At 36.1% G+C, this 13706-nt stretch overlaps 1 protein-coding gene across 1 annotated transcript; it reads left to right on the top strand.

Annotated features, from left to right (window-relative positions):
* Window positions 1-10986: 10986 nt before the first annotated feature.
* On the top strand, window positions 10987-13082 carry LOC113065360 (N-acetyltransferase family 8 member 7-like). The gene is made up of 2 exons (XM_026236583.1): window positions 10987-11118; window positions 12293-13082. Exons 1-2 carry the CDS (start codon window positions 11100-11102, stop codon window positions 12982-12984), a joined length of 711 nt encoding a protein of 236 aa, XP_026092368.1. The 5' UTR covers window positions 10987-11099; the 3' UTR covers window positions 12985-13082.
* Window positions 13083-13706: the final 624 nt, after the last annotated feature.

Raw genomic sequence — 13706 nt, 5'->3', positions numbered from 1 at the left:
GGTTCCCAAACTTTTGAGTGAGGTTATTTTTATAATTTCAGCAATTCTTTTGTCTTGTGGACTAAATGTTAACATATTTTATATACAATATCTTACTCAGGACAGTACTAAATAAAAAATAACATGCATTTAGTATGATCTCTCTTATTTTTTGAAAATTACTCATATTTTCACAGATTCTGCAAGGGGTGCCCAAACTTTCGATCCCCACTGTATTATTGTATCACTAGAAGTAAAAAACTAAATATAAGCTATAAATTAAATATAATCTCATGATTTCAACATCACTGTCTCTAAGCTTTAGAAAACAAGAGATTTTTACAATGTTTAGCAAGAGCGCCTATTTCAGGCATTTAATCAAAAAACCCACTGACCTTTGTGACAATGGAACCAGAAGTGCTAAAATGCACTTGTTTCTGGGTTTTTGCCAGCAAAAATACATCATCTCTACACTCTGATGGACCACTTTTTCATCCTACTTCACATTCATTTTAAAGAGCAGCCAAGATATTTTAATAGAATTCACTTTTTGTCAAGTTTGGAATGACACGAGAGCTAACAAGTAAAGTCAAAGTTTAATTTTAAGACAAACTATTCCTGTAATGCCAAGTTTATTGATTCATTTCCATGAAATTGTCCTGTATAATTCAGTGATTCTATCTGAAACTTGTCTCCCTGTACTTCTGCTCTCTTCTGCATGGCCGACAGAGTTTAATGGAAATACAAATGACTTGCATAGAGAGAAAAGTCCGCATCTCCCTAAAGTCTCCACCGGTAATACATTTCCAACCTGATTAGAGGTAAAACCTTGGATGTTCTTTCGTTTCCGTTGATTAAGTTGATAAGGGAATGAAACGAGAAGCCATTTCTACCTGCAACTGAAAAGTGCATTTCAAAGAGACTGTTCGGTCTTTGTGTAATACCTGATTATTAAGGATTAAATGTGTCTTCAGAAACCAAATTCTGTGTAGACTATGTCAGTTTGAGGAAGACATGACACGTGTATGCATGCAACAGCCACAGTAATTACCAAAGTGTGCATATTGACTAACTAAAAAACAGTATTTGATTTGTGGCTGTTGTTCAAGGAATGCAAAGCCCAGGTTGCTTTAAAAGCATGCTGTGCCATTTAGAAATGGATCCAGCGAGAGTAAAACAAACGTTTGAATAGGCACTCCAGTTTGACCCGGCCTCTGATTATTAGTCTCCGTGCGTTGCACCTCTTATAGACCCGGCTGACAATAGTTGTGGGTGGTAATGTGAGTTTCTGAGAGCTGTTGTCAACATTGGCAAAGCATTTTATAAAAAAGCTGCCTGGATCTCACACGGGCCTCCCATTGAGTGCGTTTAAAAGTGAGAAGGTAGTTAGAGCCAAGCATCATTTCTCATTTACCAGTGAATGCCTTCCTTTAAATGCAGCTTGAACTAAATATTCCAAGCCTAATTCCCTCTAGAGAAACATGTTCATAATTCATTTCAGAGATGAGATCGTAGAAGTGTGTGGTGAGTATTCATTTTTAGTGCATAATACCTGTTCTGGGTCATTAGGGAACTGAAGGAAAATTATGAAACTAGGAATTTATTCGGAAACAATTTCAGGGCCTGCACAGATCAGGAGTTTGTAAATTAGCATTCGCTGCAAGTGTCAACATGCTAACACTTCATTACAGTCACTGGTAAATATTTTAAGCTGGCTGCACACGAATCTTAACCGATTTTAAAACCATGCAACCATGTAGGGACATGTTATAGCATCCTACTCAACTCCCGACTGGCCCTGAATTTCGGCAACTAGCGTCAACTTCTCCGGACATTAAATTGGCGGAAAATCAGGGCAAAAATTGTGTAGTGTATTCAAGCCTTAAGCAGCAGCCCCTGACGGATGACTGCCACACGAACAAACAAAAACACAACTAAAATGTCCCAGGCCTGGTCCTCTCTCGTCCTTCACTGTCGTCACTCCTCCTTTTAATCTTCTGGAGCTCCTCGCTCATTATCATTTACTCCACCGGCCCACTCGTCACAGACAATAGTAGTTGCTGAATATTGGTTGGGACATGTCCCTAGCATTTCTACTAAATTTTACACCCTTGCTAACCACAGATTTTATTATGGACATTAAACCAAAAACGCATTAATTTTCGAACTCGAATACACTTTTTGCCTACAAAAACATGTCATACCTACAGCACTCAGTTTAACATTTAATTTGAGTATGATTGCAGTTTCAGGTGACAGATTTCTGTATTTATAATTAAGACACTGAGAAAAACTGCTTTGCAAAGTTTGTGCATTAAAACAGTCTTTTTAGGCCTACTGTTTTACTTTTAAGTACAGTTAAATGGAGCCTCTTTTACTTTTCACTCAAGTAGGCCAAATGGTTTTGGTTAGGACTTTTAATTAAGTCAAATTTTGACACATAACCTATAATTATGCATAATTTTTCAGTACTTGCTAGAGCGCTGCCCCTTGCATCTATTCATGCAAGTTAATTACCTTACGGACTAAACTGATTCTGAATGCATTTTAGGGTGGGTGTAAGTGCAGTCCTGCTGAGTGTCCACTTCAGCACAAGCCGCAGAGGTTTGTAGCTTTTACCGTATCCAGAAATAGCAAAAACATCAGGTTTGTTGTGCTTTAGCGGAGAAGATCCACTCACAAACTTCTGTGAGCACCTGTGAACTCTGATCCTCAGAGTGTACTTTCACTTTCCTCCATCAATTATTAATACAGCATCACCTGAGGTCTCCGTTCACGGAAAGTCGACAGTTTACCCGGCCGACAATTCCACTTAAACAAAACCAAGGTGCCACACACACACACACATGCAGTTCTCCTTTAGAAAGATCGCTGTAACAGTGACAGCTCTGGTCCTTTGTGTCGTTTCAGAGTGTTTCCGTAAACCTCCGAATATCCCTGCATGTTGTTGAACAGACATAGGCCTTTGGCTTTTTTCTTAAGTATGATAGATGGAGTTTGGAGCTGCTTGACTGTCCACATTGTGTCCTTATTCTCCCGGAGGGGAAGAGACCGCCATCGAATAGCAGTATAATGCTTCCAGCCGGCTTTTGTTTCCCCTCAATCTACAGCGACTCAATTGTTTCAGGCTTTTATTGGCTTCCTACATAGTGCCTGTGAGGCGCGTGCTTATTGAAGATGAAGTGCAATGCTTCATTGTTCAACGCTAGCTTTACTTCGCATTACTCAAATAAATTAGACGTGTTTTCTTGCTCAAAATTATTCCCAGTAAAGCTCTATCTTCCTCCACTTGCGAGGCTGCATAGAGGCTAGTCTCACAAGGTTCTGTAGGACTCAATTAGGCTGAAATGAATGTAACACATCACTAATTTACCCGCTGGTGAGCTCAACTTATGGAGACACGTATATTACACCATTTTCACCATTTGGAAAATGAAAAATATGCATGATGGTGCTGTATCTGGAATTTCACCATACACATGTAGCCTCTGGATAATTTAATACACATATTTTCCATGCAATTGTTTCCCATATGGTGTGCCTGTGTGGCTAATACACATGGTAGGTCAGGGTAGTCTGAGGCTGGGAAAACTCACATCCACACTTGCACCATCAGCACCGGAGCTCCTCAGGGCTCTGTTCTCTCCCCACTGCTCTTCTCCCTCTACACAAATGACTGCACCTCTAAAGACCCCTCTGTCAAGCTGCTGAAGTTTGCAGACGACACTACAGTCGTCGGCCTCATTCAGGACAGTGACGAGGTTGATTACAGACAGGAGGTTAAAGAGCTGGCTGTCTGGTGCGGTCACAACAACCTGGAGCTGAACACGCTCAAAACAGTGGAGATAATCATTGACTTCAGGAGAAACCCCCCTGCTCTCCCTCTACTCACCATCATAGACTCATTCAGGAGTCACTCACTATCTCTCAGAGGTTGTACTTCCTTCATCTGCTGAAAAAGTTCAACCTGTCCCAGGCACAGACAGAGTCGGTTCTGGGTTCTTCTATAACTGTCAGACAGCAAATCAGGTATAAGAAGTCTGCAGTGGATTGTTAGGACCGCAGAAAGGATCATTGGTGTGCACCTGTCCAGTCTTCAGGAGTTGTACAACTCCAGAGTGAAGAAATGGGCAGGTAACATCAGCAAAGGCCCCTCTCACCCCGGACACAACCTGTGTGTGTGTGTGTACAATCATTACATGGTTAAAAAAAACAACAAAAAACACTACCTTTTACCATAGTTTGACATTTAAAGCATATTATAATCTGTTCAAATTGTGACTTATTTAGCCTCCAGCTACTCACTTATAAGTGCTGAATGTTTCCTTTTGGATTAAATTATACTATTGTTTTTCACAGAACTTTGTCTGTGTATATCACTTAAATAGTTTAATTAAATTTCCAATTCAAATCAAGAGCATAAGTAAATTTTTCCATCGTTATTTATTGTCGTTGTGTATGTATGTATGTATTAATTTTTTACATTTATTTCGTAGCTGCCAGGTTATGACAAAAGGTATGTTTTATAATTATTATTTTTCTTGGTCTTTTAAGTTTGTGTGTGTTTGCATGCACGTGTGTGTGTGTGTGTGTGTGTGAGTGTGTGAGAGAGAGAGAGAGAGAGAGAGAGAGAGAGAGATTGTTATTGTCAGGAAGGAAAAAGGAATATATCAATACTTGAACTTTGGGTAAATCTTTTTAACTTGGACAATGTTGTTCATGTCATTGTTTGAGTAAGACACTATTCTGAATCTGAGTCTTCTACTGAACACTACAGCAACCTGTAATTTGTTGGTAAATGGTAAACGTTTAGTCACTAATCGCTTTCATTGCATCTTTTTTTTTTCCGATCACATACGATAAGAGTGAATGGTGGCTATCTAAAAAAAAAAAAAAAAAAAAAAAAAAAACCTTTTGCAGTGTGTTAAACTATGTATTTTCACATTGTTGTGAAGGTTATGTTGGACCGCAATGGATGTTGTCTGATGCTGTCATTAATGGTTTCTCAGAGCTGTTGTCCCTGCTCTGTGTTAAGTCACTATTAAGATAAATGTTTGGTGTTTCAATGCAAATAATATTGTTTTTGATTTTGTTTTAGTAGTAAAGATTTTGCATTGCATCCCTTGCTCACCAATGGATCCTCCTGCAGTGAATGGGTGCCGTCAGAACGGGAGTCCAAACATCTGATAAAAACATCATAATAATCCACAAGTTATCCACACCACTCCAGTCCATCAATACATTTATTCAATGTCATGTAAATATGTTTAAATGTAAATCATCACTTCTGGCTCCATGATCCATAATAACACTTCCTCCTGTAAAAAAGTCCATCTCCTATTGTCTCTCACATCAAAATCCACCCACATATTTGTTAAGAACTGTTTTGGACTGTTTTTTCCTTGTAAACGGTGTTTGATCTGTGATGATTTCTCTTCTTATTCAGGTGACTTTTTTTTTTTATGTAAGAAAGCAAAATTATAGATCATTCGTATTTTAGCCGGAAACAACCATTTTAAGATAAATATACCTTAATGATGGATTTTTCTTTTCTTTTACAAACACGCAGCTTTTGACTTCACAAGATGTTACCTGTTGGACTGGAGTGCTGTGGATTATTGTGTTTTTATCAGCTGTTTGGACCCTCATTCTGACGGCACCCATTCACTGCAGAGCATCCATTGGTGAGCAAGTTACATAATGCTAGTTTTGTCAGAATCTGTTCTGGTGAAGAAACAAACTCTTCTTTATAAGGAAAGTGAAATAAATAGAATAGCGCAAAAGAATTTCTGTAACACTATTTAAAGTCTTTTAACCCTTTATTTATTTATTTCCGAATAAATGAGATCATGACATGATCAAATTTAATGGCAGATGTACATTGCAGATATTAAAAGTGGTTGCTGAATTATTTATTATAATTTGCTTCTTTGTTCAATGACAAGGTTGCATGGGCAAAGAGGGTTTAAAGATTAATATAAATGCATTTTCTTGATCAAAGAACCTAGAAAGGGATTATTCTCTAGCTTGAGAATCAAAAAGGGTTTGAATGCAGGTCAGTTTTTGAAATGAAAATTATTACAGTTTTTGTATCACATTGTTTACAATAAAACGACAGAAAACGGCAGTGCTTCAACCAACAGGACAGATTAGACCTCAATACCCAAATGTTTCTTTTAAATGGCATTGATATTGCATGGAATTGCATTGAAGAGCTTCTCTCATTTTAACCATCTAGGCCAGTACAATTTAGTCTAGAACTACTTTTAATCACTGGTTTTAAAAATACTTTTAGTCTGGTTTTATAGTTGTCCCGCAAAGGGAAAAATAACACAACTCTCACCAAATCTAACACGATTTGCTCAAGATCTGATTAAAGGTACGGAAAAAGGGTGTCACTGGAGAGGAATTCCAAATTCATCGACATGCTTTAAATTATTCTCAAAACATCAAGAGTCCCTTGACCCTCAGCTTCCTCCGCGATTCATGAGGGCCGTTATTGATTTAAGCAGGTGTAAGAAAAGCTGTCTCACCGCGGCGGAGATTCAATCTTACCTGACATCGGTGGGTTTATTGCTCAAGACGCTGTCACAACAACCTGTGCTGCTCACATATCAAAACAAATGACATAATTCACCATCTCACAGTCTCATTGTGTCATCCGCCAACAAATATTACTCCATCACTGTACATCCCGGTAGCTGTAACAGCCCCAGAAAGTATTTGGACACTTGAACATGTCTGAATGCTATTAGATAGTAAAATATCAAATTGCATTTAATATTTCAGTTTAAACATTTTCTGTGAAAAGATGTCTATGAGAAATGTACATGGAAAACAAAGTGCTTGTTTGGCTGTAGAGCCATTCAGTTTGTAATCCTAAAATCAAGAAGAGAATTGGCATTTTCAAATCATGGGATCCCATGGGAAATTCCTCTGGCTTTTTATAATAGCTATGTGTAAAATAATGTCTGTTGTTAACATTGCTCTACACTACAGCATGAATTAACATAACATTTTCTTTAAAAATGAGGTAATTTAGTTATTTGTAGCATTATTTACTTTAACTAAAGATTCTTTTTTTTTTTTTACAAAAAGTTCTAAATTCTTTATTTTAGGGGCAGATATTGTGGAAAATAATGTGTTTATATTACAGGAGCTGAGTTTCATCATTATTTGGTAAACAGCAAGTTGCTTTTAATTATCTCCCAAGATTTCTGTGCAAAACTCATTAACTACCCCAAAAATAATTAGCATTACAGGCAAAAAAAAAGAAAGAAAAGAAGCCCCAGAGGGATAAAAGTTAAGCTTTCAATGTTTTGTTAGTTTTTCTATTGTGAGACTCTGTATTTTAAGAACTTAAGTGTCAAAAACAGAAGAGAGAGGAAAAGGGAATATTTATGGACTGAGTGAACAGCTGTGAGTGTGTATCAGTACAGCAGAGATCATGAGCAAAAGTTAGAAAGAGATGCAGAAAGTCACATGCAAAGATAACATTTTGTCATCTTTTCCTATTGTTCCAAACCGGTATGACTGACTTTACTGCACAGACATTTTTCATGTTTTCTTTTCCATGCTATTACAATTAATGGGGCCTGGAGCTTTCAAGCTTACAAAAGGATGCAAAATGACCATAAAAGTATCAAAAGTGGCCGATATGACTTCTGTATGGAAGCAGGCTTCTGACACAATATATATATGGTCATAATTACCTTTTTTTATTTTGTGGCGGAAACTCCCATACTTCTGAGCTACATACTGCATGTAAGAATTTTTTATTATTAAAAAAAACCTTATGTGATGGACACACCTAAATTAAAGTTTCCTTTCCTTGACTGGAACATTAAATCTGAATGAATCATTGAGACTGGTCCAATTCAATGATTCATTGATTGTCTTGGACTCAAAATAATAATTGCTACTTGTCTCAGCAACAAATTATGAACTTATGCATCAAGTAGAGCAAATGCAAATGTCAAGACTTTCAGTGAATGAGACTCTTTAGGTCTGTTAAGCTGTTATACATCAACAGAAAACTTTAGCGCATTAGTCATTTGGTTCGTTGTTATGTTGGAGCTTTTGCTTTTTTGAAGCATTAAATCACTGGTCCCCTTCCACTGTAAATGCATAGAAAAAGATTCTCCTTTTGTGTTCCCCAGAAGAAAGAAATTCATTCAAGTTTCACAAACAGAATGAACGTGGGGTGATCAATGCATTGAATGAACCACTTTAATGTCATAAAAAACCTTGACAATGTTAAGATCAGGAATAAAGGATGATCCTTGTGTAGTCGCTTCATATAAATCATTACCATATAATCAGAGGTTAAAATATAGTTAGAACAGCAGTGAGCTTTAAGACGCTCTGTAAATAACCACACTCACTCACACACACACACACACACACACACACACACACACACACACAGACACAAAGAGATACATTTGCAATGTTCTTGTTGAAATTGGTTGTCCTTAAATAGGTCACTGGATTTCTGAACATAAATATATCGGGACATATTCAGAAAGCACATGGGTTTGTGAAATGCCATCATAGCTTAACAGCAATTGCGTGTATTTATTCCAGTGAGATTTTGAGATCGGAGTGCATTTTATGCGCTTATAAATGGAGGTGAAAGGTAATGTTAAATCTTTTAACACTCTGCTGGCCAGGCTCAGGCCCACCGTACAGTAGACTGACGAACAATTGAAACTAAGCTAATATTAACAGAAGAGATGTAACGAGAAAAAGTGAAAATTAACTGTTTAGTAAAAATGAGGGATTTCTAACAGTGCATTGGGGCATGTTGTCACACAAAAAGGCCTACATGGGTTAATGTATTTGAATTGTACATTATATATTTACATCCATTTAGTTTACAAAGGCTTATCATAAATTAATAAATCTCAAAGCATATTTGTCAGGTTCACAATAAGACTTCTTCACATTTGCTCGTCATTTTTGTCTTTATATTTTACAATATGACTTTATATGTTACAAATGCAAAGTTATTTGTAATAGCTGTGACTAAATCACAAATAAAAAGTTTCGTTACATTGATTCTATGTGTCATAATATGTCTATTAAATTTCACATTTCAATTTCATATGTATCAGGTTAGAAATATATTTCTGCACTCAAAAATCAGTTTTATTATAGTTTTAACTATTTGATTTTCTATGCATTTATTAAAATGCATTTATTCAGATTGCCTATAATCTGCATGAATCTGTTAATTGTGATTAAAAAAAAAGTTACTGCATGTGGAATAAGCAATATACAGTTTAACCATTTGGATTTACTGATGATAAATCTGGCTATTGTGCATCTAAAACACTTTACGTTTATAAGTACTATTACAGAAATCTTATGCATTGAAAAACATGCACCACATAACGTTTATTAGTTTGTTATGCATGGAATTGTTATGCACATTCCAAATACATAAATCACTTGACTCCTATAGTTATTGAGATACAGCCACAGGTGCAACTTCCCTATGTGACAACTAGCCCCGGTCTCCCCTGTAATGTAAAACATGCACACTAAGCCGGTTACTAAATGAAGTGCATGGGTTGGAAAGCTGTCTGTCCTCTGTAGCATGCAGCGTGATTGAGCGACAAGCAATCAGGTGTAATTTATGGGTCCATGGCACCTCAGAACGAACTAAAGGATTTCTAATTTAAATCTCGTGTAAGGTTCCCGAAGGTCCTAGAAGCCTCAGAGTGCTTTCTGAGTCATTGTCACTGCCCTTGAAGCCACATCATTCACAAAAATCATCTGGGTTTCCACTGAACTGTTTTCAATGACAGAATTTCATCATTTATTCTTAAAGCGACAGTTCACCCAAAAAAACATGAATATTCTTCATGTTGTTGAAAACCTGTTTATTGTTATTCTTACTATAGGACACAAAAAAAAATTAAAAAAAATCAAAAAATCAAAAATCATAAATTCGGTCGAGAAGCCAGATATATATATATATATATGCACCACAGCCTATATGTTTGAGTCTAGTGTATTGGGTGTGATGCATCTTTAACAGCTCTTATTAAATGTCACTAGTTAGTTAATCTGAACTCTTGTGATTAAAACCCAGGTCACATTTCGCAGCCCTACAAAGTCACGGAGATATGCAGCTCCATGTCTGATCCAGCGAGGCATGTGAGGAGCTCATTACACAGTCGGGCCGAGATTATAGAGCTGATTTGATGAAATACTAGCGAGACGCTGAATATGAGTGTGTGTGTGAGGCTGGCGATCCATATGTAACAATCAGCTACAGTGTGAGGACCATGCAGTCAACAATCCCCGCTTAAAATGGTTTTGTAATCTCTTAAAAAGGTTTGTTACAGTATATCTCACAATTGTAACTCTTCCTTTAAATTCTAGCTTTATATTTCAGAATATGAGTTTATATCTTACAATTGCAATCTAAATTAATTGCAATGTAAATAAATCTTACAAGTTATTTTTCATATTCATGATTTCACATCTCAGTTGCAAGTTACTTCTCAAATTTATGACTTTATATCTAAATTTCAACGTTGTTTGTTATATTTTTGGCTTTATTACTCGCAATAAGCTTTATATCTCACAACTGCAAAGTTAACTGATCTATTTTGGGGTTTATATCTCACAATATGCTCTTATACAGTATTTCGCAATTGCAAAGTTATTTCTCATTTTTATTATTTAACATTACACAATATGAATGTATAGCTCACAACTGAAATTTATTTGGCATATTTGTGGCTTTAAATCTCTAATGCAATAAATTATTGGTAATGTTTTTGAGTTTAAATCTCACAATTACAAATATTTGTGATTTTTTTTTTTTTATCATAATCATGTTTCAGTTTCTGGTAATTATGAATAATAGGTGGATTTTGATCTTAAGAAAACAAAACATCAAAATGATGGATAGTTTGAAATCTAATAAATGAATAAGTGTTTGGGACAGGTATGAGTGGTCCTCTGTGTGTGTGTGTGTGTGTGTGTGTGTGTGTTGAACATGCTCCATTTCTTTCCCTAAGCTGCTCTGTAAATGGGTATTTGTCTCATACTGTGCTAAAGTTCACAGATTGAGCGAGGAGGTAAGGCGGCGTTGAACAGCAGCGATGGAACAGAAAAGCAGCTGTAAGTCAACTTTTTCTCTGTCTGAATGTGTTGAGAAAGGTGTCTCAAAGGTGCTAATGCAATTATCATGCTAGGACTGGAATAGCTTATGCTATGGCGTATTATTAAAAACTGCAGTTTGCTGCGGCACAATTCATCATTTTTCAGATTCAGATTGTGAATTCAAGGCTGTTGAGGGGTTCACACTGAATGTCATGTTTCCCAATTGTGAAACATTCTTTTATTATAATGTCTGAAGTTTGTTGATCGTATAAAACATACAGACATTCAAAAAAAAAAAATAAAAAAAAATAATATATTGAAAATAATTTTTTATTTTTTTTAACTTATTAAATTAAGTATATTATGATTTTATTCATATGTGATTTTTTTTCAATTAAATCTTATACAATTTTACACATTTCACATATTAAATTTTTTTACAAACCACCAGTTATTTATTTAGATTAGTTTTGAAATGCTTCACCTTTGTAAATTAAAGCTTCATTTGCTCTTCTTTTTTTTCGTTTTTTATTCTATTTTATTACATATTTTATTAAGTTTTAGCTATGTTATTTTAGCTTCATTAATATAGCATTATAACTTTTGTTACAATTTTGAAGTAGATCAAATTTTTATGTTTTCTGTTTGCATTCTAATTTTTGTTTGTGTTTGTTATTTTGTTGTGGGATTGTCATTATGTTTTTTTTATTATTTTATTACATATAATGTATTAAGTTTATTAAGCTTTAGTTTTTGGTTATTTTAATCTCATTTACTAAAGTTAATTTATATATAACATTTGTTGTTAATATTTTGCATTAGATTTATTTATTTAACATTTTTTATTTGCACTTTCATTTTTTATGTGCTTTGTCATTTGTATTTATATATTGTTATTCATTTTTAAATGTCTACATAGTTTGCATTGCTGTAACTTCTTACTACATCTACTTAAACTACATGAAAATGTATAATGCTGCCATAACAAATAGCAGAAACAAATATCAACTAAAAAGAATTCTACAAACCTTAAACTCCTTCAAATTTTGTCAAATTATGAAACTGCTGTCATGGTCCAAGTTAAACCCTGGTTTTAATGAGAAGCATTCTTTCTGTACTTGCTTCCTCCTGCCTGTAACTCTGCATGACTGAAGTTGTCATTGAATCCCTGTTTTTTGTACCTCTCTTGCAGTGAAGAGCATAATCAGGCCCTACAAGCCCACAGATAAGTCAGCTATTGTCTCTCTCTTCCGCTTTGGGATCCTGGAGCACGTCTACCCAGCTTTCTTCAAAGCCATGAGTCATCCGGACCACATCGGCATGACCCTCAGCGTCTCCGTGGCTGGATATGTGCTCGGAGGATCCTCGTACTTCCTGGCCGTGCTCTTCGCAGGAGCCTGGGCTTGTTTGGTCTACTATTGCTGCCACGAGATTTACGATGCTTTCCTCAGGAGGAAGCTAGAGGCAGAAATGGCTGACATTCAGGCCAACTTCATGGACAGCCAGGCGAATGGATTCTGGGTGGTGGAGATGGAGGTGAACGGGAAGTCAAAGGTGGTCGGGCTGCTGGCTGCGGTGAAGAGAGACGGATGGGACGCAGATGCGGGCGACGGACCGTCTCTAGAGGTGTTTCAGTTGGTCGTGTCCTTCAACCAGAGATGTAAAGGTGTGGGAACCCAGCTGGTCGAAACGGCCGTGGAGTTTTGCAAGGAGCAGGGACTTTCTCGAGTTATCATAGAAATCAGCTCCCCGCAAACGGCAGCTCTTTCGCTTTTCCGCAAACTTGGCTTTATTGTGACGTCTGGGAACAGCAACACACACGCTTACCATTTGGTGTCAAAACTGGCCCGGATCAATGTTATACGAATGGAAAAGCATCTGTAAAATGCTACTGTATGTTGAAGCCTTATAAAGATTTTTTAGATTTTTTTTTTCTCCCATTTTCACACATTTGAACATTCCTCCTCAATACTCTCACTCGCAATGGCAGTTTAAATGAAATATTGTTTGTTTGCTTTTTTGGCCTGGTTTCTTATATTGTTATATGGAATCTAACCAATAAACAATACAACTATAGTTTTATGCCTGAACTATATATATCACTGTTACTAGTACTTATGGTCAGTGTTGGTATTGTGATCAAACTTCAGTTTATTAATCATCATCTACTTCATGATTTTAACATCCACAATTTTTTTTTTTTTGCATTACTAATAATATATAATAAGAGTTAAAGGCTTGCAGAAATGTCTATGTTTGTATCTCATATTCACACATGTGACCATCCCTCAGCAATCAAGATGATTTTCATGCTCTGAATATAATCAAAAAGCAATGCAAATTTTGTACTTTTTTTATTTTATTTACTTATTTTTGTCTGGTTACTTCAAACTTCACAAGCAACAAACAATACATATTTTATAGTTAGCTTTTCATCCATTTGAAATGTATTACAAATAGAAGCGGAGGTGTAAAAATGTCTATAAACTACTTGCAGCTTTCAGGAAAAGGCTGGATCTCATTGCTCCAGAGCCATTTGTGCCAGCTGACACATAAGACCATACTAAAATCTGGAAATACCACTGAATTGCAAAACCAGAGAAAGC

The sequence above is a fragment of the Carassius auratus genome, chromosome 48 (assembly GCF_003368295.1).
Source record: "Carassius auratus strain Wakin chromosome 48, ASM336829v1, whole genome shotgun sequence".
Classification (NCBI taxonomy): Eukaryota; Metazoa; Chordata; class Actinopteri; order Cypriniformes; family Cyprinidae; genus Carassius; species Carassius auratus.
Note: the sequence above shows the minus strand (reverse complement) of the source record. Positions and strands in the feature narration are given on the sequence as shown.